The sequence below is a fragment of the Fringilla coelebs genome (assembly GCF_963513975.1).
Source record: "Fringilla coelebs genome assembly, chromosome: 1".
Classification (NCBI taxonomy): domain Eukaryota; kingdom Metazoa; phylum Chordata; class Aves; order Passeriformes; family Fringillidae; genus Fringilla; species Fringilla coelebs.
Genome location: NC_140028.1, coordinates 103,975,785 through 103,994,599, shown reverse-complemented (window position 1 = coordinate 103,994,599; position 18,815 = coordinate 103,975,785). Strand labels below are relative to the sequence as shown.

General features: G+C 37.9%; 1 protein-coding gene across 1 annotated transcript in view; it reads left to right on the top strand.

The window, feature by feature from the left end:
* LOC311166891 (solute carrier family 12 member 7-like) overlaps positions 1 to 13,845 on the top strand; it is a gene marked incomplete at its 5' end in the record, with an annotated part of 71,362 nt that extends 57,517 nt beyond the window's left edge. The window contains 4 exons of the mRNA XM_084227115.1: positions 462 to 569; positions 8,750 to 8,931; positions 12,249 to 12,382; positions 12,838 to 13,845. Of these exons, the coding sequence (XP_084083241.1) occupies positions 462 to 569; positions 8,750 to 8,931; positions 12,249 to 12,382; positions 12,838 to 12,929 (516 nt within the window). The 3' untranslated portion in view covers positions 12,930 to 13,845. The remainder of the gene's footprint in view (positions 1 to 461; positions 570 to 8,749; positions 8,932 to 12,248; positions 12,383 to 12,837) is intronic.
* Between the last annotated feature and the right edge of the window lie 4,970 nt (positions 13,846 to 18,815).

The following is an 18,815-nucleotide window of genomic DNA, read 5'->3' as shown; positions in this document are numbered from 1 at the left end:
TGGCAAGAAATGGCTTTGTTTATGAACATTTCTCACCAATTAAAGGATAAGGTGTTATTTGTGCCTAACACTTACAGTTTTTAAGGAAACAAGTGTCCACACATGCTCATGTGGCAGCAATGCATACCCAGTTTAAATAAGTGCTTTCAACTTTCACTTCTGCAGCCTAGTTGGAACAGAATAGTTAGTGGAAAGTCTGTTCCAAATACCTAAAAATTAGATAAAATCACAATAATATTGTTACAGTATATTCATACAGTTCACTGTATGAAATTGCTGTTTGAAGATTAGGTTTTAAGAATAAGGACAGTAAGTGATTGATCAATTATATGCTTAGGATTACTCTAATGCCATGAATACATCCCCCAAATGAATACAGGTATGAGAGACACATTATCTAAATGTTGTTCTTCAAAGTAGTACTTTTCTTCTGGTGTTACTAATGCCAATTTCTTTTGCAGTTTGAAAATGATATTTCTGCATTCACATATGAGAAGACACTTATGATGGAACAGAGATCTCAGATGCTAAAACAGATGCAGCTATCAAAGAATGAAAGAGAAAGAGAGGTAAGATCTTTGACTTGACAGGATGTTCCATGGAAAATCTGAAAGTACGATCTGGCTGTAGCTTCTAATCAGTTTCTAACTAGTCAAAAACTTTCATAACTGCATTGTGTTTCTCTACAACCAGCTTTACTTGCAACGGTAAAGTTACGTGGGGAAAAAACAATTTTTTTTATTCAAACAGATTTTAAGAGTTTTCCTGTTTTTGTTGAGTGCAAGTGTTGATTAGCAAAACATTTCAGCATCAGCGTAGAATACATTCAGAGCCTTTTCAAACTTGGCATCAGTAGCTAAGATTCATGATTATGCAATTGGACTATCTTTGATTGTGATTTGGTCTTAGGATCACAGAATCATTTACATTGAAAAAGACCTTTACGTCAAGTCTGACCACTAACCTAACACTGCCAAGTCCACCACTAAACCATGTCCCTGAGTGCCATATCTACATGTTGTTTACCTCCAGGGACTCAACTTCAGCCACCTCCCTGGACAGCCCATTCAAATGCTTGATAACCCAGTCCATGAAGAAATTTTTCCTAATGTACAATCTAAACATCCTCTGGTATTACTTTAGGCCATTTCCTCTTGTCACTTGTTACTGGGGAAAAGAGACCAATCCCCACCTCACTACAACTGTCTTCCAGGTAGTTGAATAGAGTGAGAAAGTCCTTCCTGAGCCTCCTTTTCTCCATTCTAGAAAACCCTACCTCCTTCAGTCACTCCTCATATGACTTACAAATATACCATATTACACAATATAATACAAATTTGTTCAAGTCACACTATGTTTTAGTTTCTACATTATTTTGCATGTTTTATGAATCAACGTTTTTTTTTTTTTGCAACCAAAATTAGCCCAACAAAGTATAATCCTCTAATATCAATATGGAAATGCTGGTTTTGCTGCTTCCCTAACCTTACTATTTTGCATACTGTAGCAACAAGCTTCATTCAGCTGTATTTTTATGAATATTTGTAACTCACAAGTCCTTTCCTTTTAACTTGTGCTTCTACCCCCTCATCTATTCAGCTAACTCTTTCAGTATTATCAAGACTTTTTAGTGATGTAGAAGATAGTGAATGCTCTGGCTTTGCCATCACAGAAATTATTTCCATCCGATAGCAAACAAGAGAATTCTACTGTGTTTAATTGCTCAATTGTATAACACCTAGATTTTTTTTCTTATGGCTTTTCTTTTGTGGTGGTAATCACACAAGTCTAAGCAGTTTGGGGTGGTTTTTTCCTTTTATTTGTCCTCTTATCTCTATTAATTTTTCTGTCTCACAGGATTTTTTAAAGGTTCCCAAAGATGCCTGCTATTGTTACAGTTTATTGCTGTAAAACGTCTTCCTTATCCATGTCATGGTACTTTTCTTTCAATTTGAGCCTGCCTAACATCCTTCCAGTAAAAAACCCAAACTTTTCTGTACAACTTACTCAGCCTTATTGTTACTTTACTGAACAGTAGTATTTTCCAGTGGAGTTTGAGTAATTTATCTGTTGTAGATTTTGAAGGATTTAACTTCCACATGATTAGTAGAAGCAATTGCTCTGTATTCTATAGCACATAAATTGCAGAGGAGATGAAAGAATTTCTTCTCAGCTCTGAGCTGGTGGGAATCTGGACTATACTTTAGAGTATTGTTTGTTTGGAGGTTTTTATTTCTTTCTATTCCCTCCATATAATTTTCTTTCTTTATTACTCACTTTTATCTGAACTTTACCATCACCATTATAGCATCAGTTTCTTCCTTCTTATCAGGCAGGGTAAAATCTGAGACATTCAAAACACCACTGAATTTACTTCAGGGTCTGAAGTAAAACCCTTGGTAAACTCCAGGAACCTCTAGTACTTACTGCCTTGTCCAAAAATAAAAGTGATAACCATCAAATGTTTCTAATTAGGATATCTAAATCTACCTTGTTCTTTTGTATTTTCATTAAAAAATGTGGTTTATTGAAGTGACCGCCAGAACCAGGCTAAGTCTTAGAACTCCGGGGCAACACTGGGAGTGGGGAACTGCCTCCGTATGGAGATTTACCAGAGGCAGAACCTTTAGAGCCACTTGCTCTACGGTGCCACACACAAGCCATGATAGGGACCAGGCAGAGGAGAAAGGAGAAGGCTCTCCATCTTGAGGTTCCACAAGGAATGGCTTATTCCCTATGAAAAGAGCAGGACAAAAAGCCTGTAGCTCTATTGTGCAAGCGGTTTTGTTCAGATGCAAGTCAGGAGGTGGATAAAACAACTAACCAATAGGGAATCCTCAGGGGAGGAGTGAGGGGATTACATCAAGTGTCTGGGGCCAATTGGGGTAGGAGGGTGGAGAGGATGGGTCACATGGGCCAATGGAGCTTCCAGGAGTCGGGGAATTCCAAAGGGGTGTTGCAGACAGGGATTGGCCCGAGGTTTAAGTAGCAGAGAAGGTTTGGGAATCAAGGGCTGGGATGTCTTGACAGGCAGGGAAAGAGCTGGAACAAGGGGCAGGGAAAAGCATGAGGGACAGCTTTGAGGGAGGGTAAAACCCAGGGGTAAACCAACTTGGGGAGAACATGGGGGTACAACAAAATGAACCATTTAACAAGGAATCAGTAGAATAAATTCAGACCGCAACAGCTTATTTATGTCTTCGCTTTCTCTGGAGCTACAAGATTAGTGTATGCACTCAGAGTGCCTCGCCCATTCTTACTCTGATAATTTCTTTTTAATTAGCTGAGCCATTCTTTTTAATTTTTTGCTGACATCCAAAACATTTCTTTTATTAGTATCACTAGTTCAAATTAGCATTGCTTTTCATTTTAATATCTGTCTCCAGGCCTTCAAATATAACCTGGTATTCCAGTTTTGAATAGTGAGTGTAGTTTGATTTCCTCTTACTACCAAGATTAGTGCTTTATCCTCACTTTTGTGTATGTAGGCCTTCAAATGAGGCTCAGACCTTCCCAAAACGGAGACTTTGGTTTTGTACAGTGTTTATTTGCTGTTTTAGTCATAAGCATGCTTTTACCCCTGAGCAATCACCCTCATTCTCCCTTCTCCTGTCACTTTTTAAAACAGAATTGATTTGATCTTTCCTCTGGGTTTTCTTGTAGAACTGGGGATCAAGCACTCACCAGATTTTTGTTTACTTTTTTGGAAAACTTGGTCAGTTTGCTTCTTTTTGAGTATAAATATAATAAGTGCTTGCAAAGCATAACATAGGCAACTTAGGTGTAACTGGTAAACATCTATTTATTTGACTTTCCCCTTTGTAACACTATTGACTAAGAAAATGTAAAGCCTCATTCCCTTTGTTGCTTCCATTTTTGGTGGTTGTTGACTTCTTTCTCTGGTAAATCCTCCATAAGGACTCTTGGGCAAAGCAGTGATAATGGGACCTGTGAGAAGGTAATAATACTTTGCACCAACAAATTGTCTTGGGTTGTGCTGTTAGGTAGGATTGGCAGAAATTTGGGTGCATGCAAGTGAGTGATACATGGACAGTTGAAAAGAAGGGTATTTATTGCAGCACACTGGACACATGTGGAATAATTTCCAAATACATGTGCAAGGAGTCGCAGATTCCTGCTCTCTATTTTGATCTGCTGGTCATGGTCCTAGCCTCTTCTAACTGTGATTATTCTTATTCTCTATAAGGCAAGGTATTTTTATGGTCTCTGCTCCTTCACAATTGCTACATCTATCCCTGTCACTCCTAGCTTCTCTTTCCTAATGTATTTGATACTTTTTAACTAAGGTACTCGATTCTTGCCACCTATATTACTAACTTAGCTTCTTAACTAATGTTAAAATCTTAACTAAAATATGCCATCTTCTACTATCCCAAATATATTCCCAGCTAGCCCCTCAACTCATCTATAGTGTTCAGTTATCCTAAATACCTTTCCAGATGACCCATTGACTGATTACTGTTTCACTGTATGTGAATCATTAGATTTTTAGGGGTTTAGGTTTTTACAGTTGAAAAGTAGCTTTCTCTCATGCTTTTATTTTTTTCATGATTTCGATTGTAATTGAGTGAAAAATTTCACCTGAATATATACATATATGAAAGGATGTGACCCTCAGAAACAAGTGAATATTTGAGCTTCCCATAGAGACTGAAGGACTCAATTGGCTTCCTGTTTTCACAAATGTCTATAAAGGGACTTCATAACTTACTACTAAACATTTAAAAATGGTCCCCCCATTATCCAGGAGGAGGCAATCAGAGAATTGCTGAGCCTCTTGGATATTCCCATGGGATCCATCCTAGGGTGATGAGGGAGCTGGCAGATGAGCTTGCAAAGCCACTCTGCATCATTTACTAGCAGTCCTGGCTCACTGGCAAGATTCCAGATTACTGGAAGTGGGCCGATGTGACGCCCATTCAACAAAAAGGGTGGGAAGGAGGATTCTGTTAATTATAGGCTGGTTAGCCTGACCTCAGTACCCAGTAAGGTTATTGAACAGTTTATACTGAGTCTTATCACACAGAACTTACAGGATGGCCAGGGTATCAGACCCAGCCAGCATGGGTTTAGGAGGGGTAGGTAATGTTTGACCAACCTGATCTCCAACCAAGTGACCTGCCTGGTGGATGCAGGAAAAGCTGTTGATGCTGTGTGCCTGGATTTCATCAAGGCCTTTGACATTATCTTCCACAGCATACTCCTGGAAAAGCTGGCAGCCCATAGGGCTTGGACAGGAGCACTCTTTGCTGGGTTAAGCACTGGCTGGATGCCTGGGCCCAGAAGGTGGTGGTGAATGGTGCTGTATCCAGCTGGCAGCCAGTCACCAGTGGTGTCCCTCAAGGGTCTGTGCTACGGCCAGTTCTGTTCAATATCTTTATTGATGACATCGATGAGGGGATTGAGTCTTTCATTAGTAAATTTGCAGATGACACTAAGCCGGGAGCGTGTGTTGATCTGTTGGAAGGTAGGAGGGCTCTGCAGAGAGACTTGGAAAGGTTGAATGGATGGACAGAGTCCAATAGGATGAAGTTTATTAAATCCAAGTGCCAAATCCTGCATTTTGGCCCCTGTAAATAACTCCCTGCAATCTTGTAGGCTGGGGATGGTGTGGCTGGACAGTGCCCAGATGGAAAGGGACCTGGGGTACTGGTCAACAGCCAGCGGAACATGAGCCAGCAGTGTGCCCTGGTGGCCAAAAAGGCCAATGACATCCTGGCCAATATCAGGAATAGTGTGGCGAGCAGGAGCAGGGAGGTCATTTTTCCCCTATACTTGGCACTGGTGAGGCCGCACCTTGTGTACTGTGTCCAGTTCTGGCCCCTCAGTTTAGGAATGACATTGAGATGCTTGAGTGTGTCCAGAGGAGGGCAGCTAGGTTGGGAGGGGGCTTGGAACACAAGCCCCATGTGGAACGACTGAGGGAACTGGGATTGCTTAGCCTGGAGAAAAGGAGACTCAGCGGTGACCTTATCACTCTCAACTTCGTGAAAGGTGGTTGTAGTTAGGTGGTGGTTGGTAACTTTCAGCAGGCAACAACTGACAGAACGAGAGGACACAGTCTCAAACTGAATCAAGGGAAATAGAGATTGGATATTAGGAAAAAGTTTTTCACTGAAAGAGTGATAAAGTTCTGGAATGGTCTGCCTGGGGAGGTGGTGGGAGTCACCATCCCTGGATGTGTTTAAAAAAAGACTTGGATATGGCACTTGCTGCCATGATTTAGTTGAGGTGTTAGGGCATGGTCAATTGATCTTGAAGGTCTCTTCCAACCTAGTAATTCTGTAAATTCTGTGAAAAAGAGCCTTATGAGCTGATACCACATCTCATCTATTAAAATGAAGAATAATAGGATATCCGCTTTTTTTTGTAGACTTTTTTTTTTGTCATTGGTAACCTTTTTGTCCCAGATTCAGAGCATCATAGATGAATCTTGAGGCTCAATTAGAAGAAAAAGCTACTCCAGTCCATTGTCCATTGTCCAAGATGCTCAGGCATTGCTGACCAATGATTATCAAGAGGAAGAGGTAGCTTGACATAGTGCCAACTATGACTAGACATATTTTCCATTGCAACACTTCAAGTACCACTATCACAAACTGAACTACACATTAACTACAATTTTTTCTAAATTAATTATGTTACCCTGTATTTCTTGTCTTTAGATGATGCTTCTGTGACATGAACTATATTCTCTTTCTCACACTTACTTTCCATAAAATAAATACATTTCTGAGACTGCCTGTTTTCTTAAGAGTCAGAAGCAGAGTGTTACGTTAATAAACATATTTCATGCTTTCATTGACTTCCTTTATAGCTCCTCTATTGAAGTACTGAAGATTTTTTCATGCTTTTATTGACTGCCTTTATAGTTCCTCTATTGAAGTACTGAAGATTCTTGGAGACTCTATTGATATACTAGATATTTTAGGGAGTGCAAGCCATTTTTATTTGCAAGCTATTATTAACCCATATATGTCATTACTATATTCTGTGGGGTGACATTGAAAGGAAATGGACTGATGTAATCAATGAGTTTAGTGTGCACTTGAAGTGTTGCTCATATGTAAAATGTGTAGCCTAGTTTGTAGAAGTGGTGTGTACCTTCGCATTTCTCTTTCATCATGGAGTGAAAGAGCAAGCTGTTGTGTTTCATTAATTGAATTTAGTATCAAAATAGCACTAACAAAAATGTGCTTTTGTTGTGTTTGCATTTTTATAAACATGTATTATAGGTCCAGAATTTCTCTTGGTCTCACTGTCTTTCTAAAAATGGCAAATTATCTTCCATTGAAGCATAGTTGTACCGAACTCATCTTACAGTTTTTAATTTGAAATTTTAGTACATTGAATACTGCTGCACGGTATTGACAATATTGGCATGTATTTGTTAGCTTTTTTGATTCTTGTGATTCAACTGTATTCACACTAACTTCTGATTTGTGGTCTTGATTCATCATTTAATCATCTGTGAATGTAGGAAGACCATCATACTAAGAGATATTTATGTGAACTTCACAACTGAACTCCAGAATTTGGGAATCCTGAAGGATAGGGACTAGGAAGTAATTTATGGAATATACCAAAGCTCAAAGGCATTTAAAACCACCTGCAATTACAGTTTGTGAACCACTAGAGGAATTGCTTTTCTGAGAATGAAAGTACAATTCTCATCTGCTTGGATTTTATTCATGGCTTTTATTGACCTGCACGAAATTCTTAATTACCAGGTGTGCGGAGGGACCATGACTATGTCAAACATGTGAATAATTGAGGTTCCCAAATGGAACAGGAGCTTCAACTCATGATTTAACATGATTACCTTTCAGAACTGTTAAATATCTTAAACAAAAAGCAAACAAGCAAACAATCACAGGATAAAAGAAATGCCACCTCCAAAATAAAAAATTTCAAAGCACACAAAGAATCCTGCCCCCAATTACCAATTCACTTGTAATTTTTAGAGTCTAAGGTACTGTATTTGTGTGGTATTTGATGGAAATAGAGAAGCCTATGGACAAAGTATTGTGAGGGAAAGTAAGTAAATAATGTGTTAAATATTTAATCTTCTTTTCCTCCAAAGAAGCAAGGAGAATGGAAAATAGAAAACACAATATTCTTCCCACATGCATATGTGCTTTTTTGTTCTTGAAGTTGATTAGAATTTCTACTGTTAAAAGGGAAGAGAAGACCCCTTCATGGCTAGATTGGTTAGATTTGTTATGTAATATGCTCTTGTAGGCATAAAAATCTAAATCTATGACTAGACTTCAAATCAGCCAGTCCCATACTGGCATCAGAGATTCATGTTGCAGTTCAGCTAAAGGCATGTGAAATGGACAATGTTTAAAACAGTATCTGAGAAAATAATGTAACTTGCAAACAATGAGAATACTGGCTTTAAAATTTCTCATTGGCAAAACACCCTCATGTTAGTTAATAAAGTACTCTCTGGTGGAATTCAACCTCACTTTAGTTAATTACAAAAGTAACATTCCACATAACATATAGTCTTGCAAATATAAACAAATATGAACATTTTTACAAGCAATTTCACTTCATGCTGAAATCATAATAGTCTCATATTTGTTCACAAAGTAAAGGTGCATTTTTCTTTGGCTTCTTTGGTTCTACCACTGTGAAACTCCTTTTCAAAACTGTAATAGCATATAATTTACAAATGCTGATTTTGGCTGAATTTTGGGGTGATTATTTGTTTTGTGGGCAGGCTCAGCTGATCCATGATAAAAACACTGCCTCACGCTCTGCTCCAGCAGTTGAAGCAAGTGTGGCTGCTGCTGTGCCAGAGAAAGTGCAAATGACCTGGACTAAAGAGAAGTTTGTAGCAGAAAAGCATAAAAACAAGGATTCCAATGTGTCTGGCTTTAAAGATATTTTCAACATGAAGCCGTGAGTATGCATATGGTATTTGGAGCTTTTTATTTCATTGTGTGTATTTTAATTGGGGGGGGGGGGTGTTCTAGTTTGTTGCTTTGTCTGGGTTTTGCTTTTTAAGAGAGTCTGCTTTATTTAAAATTGGATACAAAAATGAGCTTTTCATGCACTTAACTTAAATGGCATAGACTTGGGTGGAATGACTGTAAAGAGTCATTCACAAGAATGTTGTGAGTGAAGTTTAAATATGACAGCCTTTAAGCTCTTATCTCAACTTCTGGATTGTACCAGAAAGCATATGGGTTAAAAAGCTTAATGATAACTTTTTATTTCTTCCTGTGAGTGAAAAATTAGTGTATATGTCCCTGTATTTTTATTGTGTTTGGTATTAGAGGGAGTTCCAAAGAAGTCTTTCAAGACATTTAGCTTATGTTTTTGATTTTTGGTGTATGATTTTGGGTGTGGAGGGTGTTTTCTTGGGAAGAGAGGGGAGTGGGGGGGGTGTGTGTGTGTGTTTGTTTGTTTGTTTGTTTGTTTCTTTGTTTTAATGGACATTCAGCCCTCATCCTGTAAATTGAAGAAATAGAAAACTTGTGTAAATATATATATTGCTATGTATTTCCTGTTTAAATATTCCTTAATGTCTTTTTCTTTAATAGATAAGAGCTACTCCCTGTGTCAAACCAATGTAGTACACACAAAAACAATGACAGAGGGAAAGCAGCTTGTTTGTTTCCTCATGTTATGATTTTAAGCATGCACATGCGTCTTTTCTTAGTTCTGCAAGAACACTGTACTTAGAAACATAGCTTAAATTATTTTCTGCGCATGATCAAACCAAAACATTGGATGTCAGGGAAATCTTAATATCTAAATGAAACACTACGACTTAAATCTACGACTTGTAGGCAATGCAGTTAGAAAGCGTATTTTAAATTAGTACCTTAAAGTCCTAAGTCCTGAGTCTTGGATTTGCTTTGAACTCTTTAGAAACAGTTTGCCTTCTGCACATTCCAAAAATTATTGTGCTCATGCTCTAAAGCATTGTCCTAGGCTGCATTATACTCTAATTATTAGGGGGTTTTAGAATTTATATCTTTGAAACATTTCTTATTACTACTTTAGAATTGTGCAAAACACTGATTTCAGATATTATTATTTTAAGACTACTATATATAGTTGGGTGGAAATTACAGTTCAAACTTGGTGTGCCTGTACAGTATATTAGTATTGTTTACTTTAAAATGTCCCTGATGGCTTTTTTTTTTTTTTTAAATGCATTTGCTTCCCTTTCACATAGAGAATGGGAAAATCTGTAAGTCTAAATTTCACTTCACCTAAACAACATAGGCTGGATTCTCTGGTTCTTGTGATCTTGTACATTGTATGCATGCTTCTAAATTGTAATTTGCAATGCATGTACTTTTTTGTTCCTTATTTAATATACTGTGATTTAGCACATCACTGAAAAAATATCGTGACTTTTTAATGTTCTCTTAAATATGGTCAACTTTCTATTCAAGGTAAGTCACAAAACCTGTGTTATAGTTTCTGTAAGAATTAAAACTTGACAGTACTTCTCTGCACCAGCATAATATTTAGTGTTTTAATTAACTACATTAAAAAATGAATATATGGTTTTTTTCCTGGAAGAATAGCCTCCCATTGTGCTATAACTACTTGGACAATAGCGAATATTTGTTCACAAAGTGAACTTTTATGTTTCATCATGAGTCAGTTCTTGCCTGCCTTCTACCAACCCATGCATGTATAGAAATAACAAAAGTTTGGACATACATTGGTTATGACAGCACACAAAAATGGAATTCTATATCTCTTGAGTGGAACTCATTTGACTGCTCTGCTTTTTTTCAGAATTTTCTTAATTTCAGCATTTTCTTAATTTTATCTGCTTAACAAATTGAGCTTATTATAAAAATTTTGGAAGTTTACTTTGTCTACTGTGTATGATTTCGGTTCTACCAGTGCTTGAAGGATAAGTGATGTTAGCCTCAGTTCACATTTTACACACCATGAGCCTTTATTTCAGTGCTGAATTTTTCCCCACTCTGTCACAAAGTTACACCCTGCATTTTATTTTCAGTTTAACAATGTTTCAGTTTCAATATTTATGCATCTCAGTTATACAATCTTGCCTCTCTTCATAGTTCTTTTTAGTCTTCTCAAAATGCAGTTCTGCTTCCAAAAAATGGAACTTCAAGCTTTCCTTTGTTCCATGTATAGTTTTTGTACAGTTGGTTCTTAGGATAACTGACCACCATAATAGAAAATCCCCCAGGAGGAACTGATAAACTCAGTTTTAGAAATATAATTCTCTTGTAGCGGGGAAGATGGGAGGTAGCAGAGCATAAAGAATCAATTTAATTGATAGGGCTGGTTTCCACGGGCCACTAAATTTCAAGCCAGATGACTTTTAACTATTTATGTGAGGGAAAAAACCCCCAAACAAACCCAAAAATAACTCCTCTACTTTTAGGCAGTACATCTTTTAGATAAATGGACTAAGGTAGAGTTTTAATATTTTTGTCACACTGTAGCATATGACTCATATCCAGCCTTGGCTAACTGTACACACAGCTGTTTTTCAGAAACTGTAAGGAAACTGTTCTTTTGTTCCGAAAAACCTCTGAATCACACAAAAGAGATACTAAAATAAGGACATTTTTTAAACCCTAGCAGTTTTTTCTTGTCGTGCACAGATCTACAACAATTATATTTGTAGGTGAAACAAGAAAAATATTAGGTAATGTTGATAATGTAAAGGGATGAGCTCAATTTCAGTTCGCTGCTTACTGCCATACTGTTACAACATAAGAAGTTAGCATTTTTTTCAAAATTCTATGGTGTTTCTGAATTTTCTTCACCAGCTGGTAGAATTTAGTAATATTTACAAAGGAGCATGAGTAAAATCTTTTACTGTACAACATAAATATTGTGATCTTTCCATTGCATTCCTGTAATTTCATTGTTTGGAAATTCTTGTATAAATCCAGTTAATTTTTTATGTAAGTCAATAAACAAAATTCTTGTCTGATCTGTAATATCTGTTGAAACAATTTTTGATTCATCTTGGTAAAAAATAATTGACAACTGGAAGATTTTTGCATTTTGACAATTTACTTAGAACTGCTTGAATTTCAGCGTTAAATGTTCTTGTCAAAGGTATTGCATTTTATTTATTTTGAATATGTACATATACTAGTATGCATGAAAATACCTTGTTTTACATACTTATAATTTCAAATAAATATTGTATTATTCAATTACATAAGTGTTATAACAATGCTTAAAGATGTTTCCTTGTATGCTAGGAATCAGTCAAATGTGAGAAGAATGCACACTGCTGTGAAGCTCAATGGAGTAGTGCTTAATAAATCACAGCATGCTCAGCTAGTTCTCCTGAATATGCCTGGACCTCCTAAAAACAGAAAAGGGGATGAAAACTGTATCCTCTACTGTATTGATTCCATATTTCTTGAAATTGAGAATTTTATTTTTGTGATTCTGCCATTACATGTTGGGATAACCATTAATAAGTAGGGTAAGTGTAAGTCTGCCTATAAGAAAATTACATAAAGAGAGTTAAAAAATAAAAGATAAAAAATCTTGATGGGGGAGTGGTTTATTGACATAAAGTATTTCCTTAACTTTGAAATAGTTTTAAAATTTACTATTCTTATCTTTTTTTGTAGGTGAGTAGGGCAAAACTAGGAATTTCCCCCAAGTTAGGCTTTACTTCCACTTGAATAACCGGGTAGCAGGACAGTAAAGGGTGACACAGAAATACACTTTGATGAAATTGTTGAACTCTATTTTTGCATTATATGTCAGACTTTTTGAGAGATTACTAGATATTTTGTTTCTCTTCTGAGTAAATTCCTTGACCAAATGATATTTCAGACATGGAATTTCTGGAAGTTCTGACAGAAGGTCTAGATAGAGTTCTCCTAGTCCGAGGCAGTGGACGTGAAGTGATCACCATTTATTCTTAAACTTTTTGCATGCATTTTTCAAACACAACACACCCCCCACCATAAGAAAACAAAGTTTTTTGCCATAATTTGAGCAGCTTCATTGTCTTCTAGTGCATTGAAAATTAGCTTCCAGCTGAATCTTCTGAAGATGTGTTCTTTTTTTCCTAGCAAGATGTTCTATTTAAATAATATTTTAAGCAGATTGATGTAGAAAATTAATAAATGGTGAATTAATAAATGGTGGATGGCTTAGGATATTTATATGCAGCATATTCTGAAACTTCTTAAGCTGTAGTAAACAAAAAAAAATTGTTAATGCAATCGTATTTTTAAAGATATAGAAATGTCATGTCATAATCAAATGATTATTTTAATCTTTGCTCTGCATCTAAATAAAAGGGAAGGGTTTTAAAAAAGGTTGTCTTTTTTTCCTACAAAAATGCTGCTATGTTGCTTCTTTTGGAATTAGTCATGGTTCAGGAACCTTCCTTCAGAGATGTATACAGCCAGTCAAATTTTTTATGAAGTGAATTAAGTGTTTCCCAGAAGTTCGTTATTTGCCATACCTGTTAAAAATAACATTTCCGTATTTAAAATACTTAGGCACATGAAACCTCCAGATGACAGTAAACAGATAAGCTATGTGAGTTCTTTTCTATGAGGTACTAGCAGTTACCGTTATTTTGCATGATTATAGCAATAATGCAACATGAGAGCATCCAACTTACAGGTAGGCTATGGTGCAGGAACTCCATCTGATTCCAAATATAATTCAACAGTTGATAAACCACAACAAGGTGTTTAATGAAATGCAGTCTCTTGTTTTCAAATATTTATATTTTGAAAATGTTGTATGTATGTGCTGCTCTTTGAAATAAAATCTGCTGTTTAAAAATATAAACCTCTATTTTATTTTTTCTTTTTTTTTATTCCTTTATAATACAATCAATATGTCTGTTGCTCAGACTAGAACAAGAGTGATGCAGTGTCCCAAGTCCCTGGCTAGGCTCAAGGCCAGTGTTTTTATCATAACAGGTGAAGTAAGACAAAGCTATAAAAAGCAAAATCTGAAAGCAGCCATTACCTGTCCCTGTAGTTTGATTCACAGTTACAGAGGGAATAAAAAGGTAATCAGATGGCCCAGTGAACTCCTGATGAGTCAAAAGCACTGCTGGGATACTTCAAAAGGCAATTGGAAAGGCATGCTGCACACCAGAATGTACTCATATACCACCTGGTGTGACTGCAGCTTTGGTTAGGAATGCCTTTGGTTAGGAATAGGTCTATGCATAGGCACTCAGAGGTACCTTGGGGGCACACCAAAAACACTCCTTGGTCTCTAAGGTACTATGAAAAGCACATGGAGGTCCTGTGGACAGATCAGGAGGCATGTGAAGGTTCTAAATTTCCACAGTATATCAACTGAATTAAAAAACATTCTCAGGCCAGTGAGGAGAAGAAAAACATCAGCAGATGCCTCTACTGCACTCCAGATGGCTGTAAGCTTTTCATGGGACATATGAAGGCACTCCATGGGCTGCAGTGCAGGGCCATTAGCAGGCATTTATAGAACAGATATGTGGGGGTGTGGGTTGGAGACAGAAACACAACTCAACACTAGTGGGTCATCAGTAAACAGCAATGAGTTTAATATATATGCCCCTTTTATAGGGGCTTTGGATTTCCCAGGCTCAGATAGTTGATTGGATGACCCCTCTCTGCCCAGCTCTCTGGCCAGTGGTGTATCAGCATCTGAGCTAGAACAGGGTTGGCTGAGGTCTTTGCTTGGGTTTGAATCCAACCTATCTGTGCCTTATCCAGGGACTTGTTTTCTTCTAGGTTGGTTGAGTTTAGGGGGCAGCTTCAGATCAGCTGCAATGCAACAACAGACAACTGCAGATAGCTTGTAGTAAAAGGAATTATAAAAATTTAGTTTAGAGGTAGGCTTTCAGAGGCATCTGGGACCTACCAAAAGCTCTATGAGTTCCCTTAGATGCAAGGCAAGACTGGCAGAGGTTTATGTGGGCATACCAGAAGGCCTTTGATAAGCTTGTGGAAATGGTAGTGAACAAACTTTTAAGCTGGAAAGTACAAAACATGAACTTAGACAGGAAGCTTTTGAAGATCCAACTTCAGAAGGTAGGCTTCTGAGACTCTTATATGGGTTTGTGTGTTACAAGGACCACCTGTGCTGTGATGGAGGAGGACAGGCAAACACTTACATGCCGGCTTCATTTTTTTGAGATTTGCTTGTTGGCTCACAGTATTAAGAAGTACAGGCTATGAGTTATCAAACACTATGATTTAAAGTGGTGGATAGGTGGGATAATCACATGCAAGACTAGTCAGGGCAAAATGCCATTGAGGCCTTTTTTCTGGTGATAGTTTGTTATATTTCCTAATGATCTCATAAGAAAGAGCTCCAGGACAATTTTGCACCTATTCTCACCTGCAAATCAGTCTTCTGCAACCTTTAAATATGTCAAGAAGAGAGGTAAGAATGTATTAACTCATGGCAGTAAACATATGTCTTGGTTTGAGAGGAAACACAGATCAGTGCTGTGGTCAAACCAATAGGTGCTCAGATTTGAATATTGGCACCTGCTGTGGCCACTGAGGACATGGATACGCCTCTGAGAACACAGGGGGGTTAAAAACAGAGAACTCCCGGGGGAAGCTCTCTTGGGTTCCATGGTGAAAGAGGTCAGAGCTCCCCTGCCCAGCTGCGGGCTGGGCGGGGGAGGGGAAGCCACAAGGCCTGAGTGAGGTAGGCTGGGCCTTGGACAGAGAAGGGAGGTGAAGGCCCCTGCAGGATGGAGGGGTGGTGGAACCCTGAGAGACATCGGGCAGCCACCCCCACGCCCCCAAGGGAGAGAGAGAGGGAGCCTGTGCCTGTGCTGGTGCCACCTTGAAATTTGATAGCACGGCCTGGCCGAGAAGGGCGGGGGGGGGTGGGGGGGGGGGGTGGGGGGTGTAGGGAGAAGGTGGTAGTTCTGGACAGGCAGAGCCTGATATTTTAACCTTTTTCTTGGATGATGGAAACCTTACAAATGCAAGTTTGTGCAAGTGAAAGATGTCCAAGAGAAGCTGAGAAGAATTCTAGGTGGGAGGAGATGATGGAGTGGCCTTTGGCTGGAGTTTTCTTGTATAGCCATGGACAGAACCATTTTTCCTGTGACACAGAGACTACATTTAGGGGGAATCAATGGCTCAGAGCCAGGAGAGTGCAGTGATGTGATGTGAACAGAGATGATGGGTGAGGAGGGTGGTTAGTGCCCTCAATCTTCAGTGAAGGAGAAGATCTCTGTTCTTGAGACCCCTCAGCTCCAGAGGGTGAAATGTGGGGGGGGGACAGGTGTCCCGAAAGTGAGCGACTGTGCTGTTTTTGGAACTGGGCAAAGCACCCTTAAAAGGAAAACCCTAGAAGCAGCTCTGGTCCATGCGCAGTGGTGAGACCACTGTACATGGAGGGAAGATGTCACAATGGCAAATGTTCTCTGGGCGGTGCAACGTGTGACATGGAAACACATGAAGTTTCAACTGTGTTTCCTGGGGAAGCCCATGGTGCAAGAAAGACTCCTCTCTTCTTGATGAACTGAGAATTGATTATCTGAAGGGTGGTGATGGACTGAGAGTTAGTGATCTGAGGGGTGGTAACTGAATTGAGAATCCACAGGTTTGTCTTACTGTGATGTGCTGGAAATTTGGTGGGAGGAGGAGGAATGTTTGGAAGGTTTTCATCCTGAGTTCTGTGTGTTTCTTTTATATATTATAGGTTAATAAAGTTTTTTTTTCTCTTTTATTCCTAAGCTGGAGCTGGCTTTGCTCTATTTCTGATTACATCTCACAGTAGACACCAGAGAGAATATATTTTCATGAGGGCGCTGGCATTGCGCCAGCATCAAACCATGACAACATAGATCATTGATACTATCAGCAATGATGAGAGAGACGGCCAGACTGTGAGATGGTCAAAAGAATCCAAATTCATTGTGGACTACGTTGCTTATATACTATTTTAGGAAGACTAGTAATGTTTTAATACAATGATTGGGTTAATCATGACATAAATGTATACATTTTACAACATCTCTTGCTTGCAGAAGTCTTGATGTCATTTTCTTTTCCAATAAGTGAGTCTCATTTAATCTTATTGCAATCTTCAAAGCTGTTTGTTCTTGCCAGGGCATTTTGATTATCAAATCTCTTATGCTAACCAGGTCCAAAGTCCTGGACTATGTGTCCCAGTATCTCCCTCTTCTCTTTTCAACCAAAACCACTCCTTTATTGGCCTTATTAATTAATCTCTGCATACATTGAAACAAACAAGGTATCATGATTAATACAACTGTTATCAAAAATCATCACATACCCATCTTAAAAATAATCTCTTAGCTCTAAACCTTAGCCACTAAAGGCTCAGGCTTGATCTTTAAAACATTCCTGATGACAGCCGCAGGGGGAGCATTACTGGATTTAGAAAGTCTGCCAGAAGTATAATTGCACCAAAAGGTTTGATTCTTAATCCAAGGTGATAGGGAGAAACATCCCAAGCTTTGGAATTATTTCTTCCTGTGTATTTAAAATGAACACAAAAATCCAGTTTCACAGAACCCAGGGGCTCTAATTCTTGGGGTGCTGAGGGTGTTTAGGGAGGGTAAGGGGTCAAATTTTATTTTATTTATTTTATTTCAGATTTTTTAATGTAAATATTAGTGTAAAGTTCTGGAGGAGCTATATTCCACCCTAATTTTTTTTGGTTTTTAATAACGTGTGTTTCTTGTTATGAACATGAAGGCAACATAAAAGCAAAACTTACAAAAATAAATATACTTATAAAAATAAACTTATACTAAGTAAAAATAAATTAGATAATATATACAATTAGTAGCACATGAAAAATACATGTACATGTACCTGGTGATTTAAAACAACGCCTTATCAATTTCTTAAATATTGTACTGTTACTTAGAATTTGTAGTAATTGGCAAGCTTCCTTTTAAAGTGAGAGCTTGGAAAACCATTCCTAGGTAAGATTTCCAAGTTCACTTCAAAAGGAGATTTAGCTATTATAGGTCTGAATTTGGCAAGTCAAAATTACCTGAGTATAGTTTTGGTGTAGAAAACACTTGGGTTTATTGGTATATTTCCCTAAAAGTTAAGGCCAGGACTTGGCCAGGGTCCAGGCTTTGACTGGAAGAGTCTTTTTAATATCTTTTAAAAACCTCTAAGTAATAGTAGTTAGAAAATTTCTTTAAAATAATACATGTCTAATAAATAGCTATATAACAGTATGTGGAGTTTTTAAAATCAGGTGGCTTTGTCATTTATCTTTAGCTAAATAGTAGCAAAAAAAAGGCATTAAACAGCTTACAACTGAAAACAGTCATAAGATGAAATTGTTACTCATTCTTTAGTTCTACTTTTAAACAATAAAATAGCAAAAATTGTTCTTATTTCTATAACAAAATAGCTGTATCTCGCAATTTAAATGAGTAAATTCTGACAAAATTAATTTAGGCTTTATGCCATTCACTTGTATAGCAAGCGGGCATACCTTTGGGTGGTGCGAACAGTGCCGAAACTGAGGGGGAGGTTCCTTGCCTGGCCCCTGCTGTAGGGTGGGGGCAGTGGACTGGAAGATGGCTCTGGCCATCTGGTACTTGGCCAAGTGATCATTTGTCACAAACTGGCAACAGTAAGTGCTCTCACTGAAGTGTACGTGTTCCTTTCTGATTGGTAAAGTCATGTTCGCATTATTGCCTGAGAAATTTGTCTGTGTACTAGCAGCAGTAGTGTACAAAGAAACTTCCTTAATATTTATCTTTTTGTGTCTATTTATTTATTTTTTTTTACCAGTGACTATGGCAGTTACTTTTTGCCATCACAATGTTAAGGGGTTTG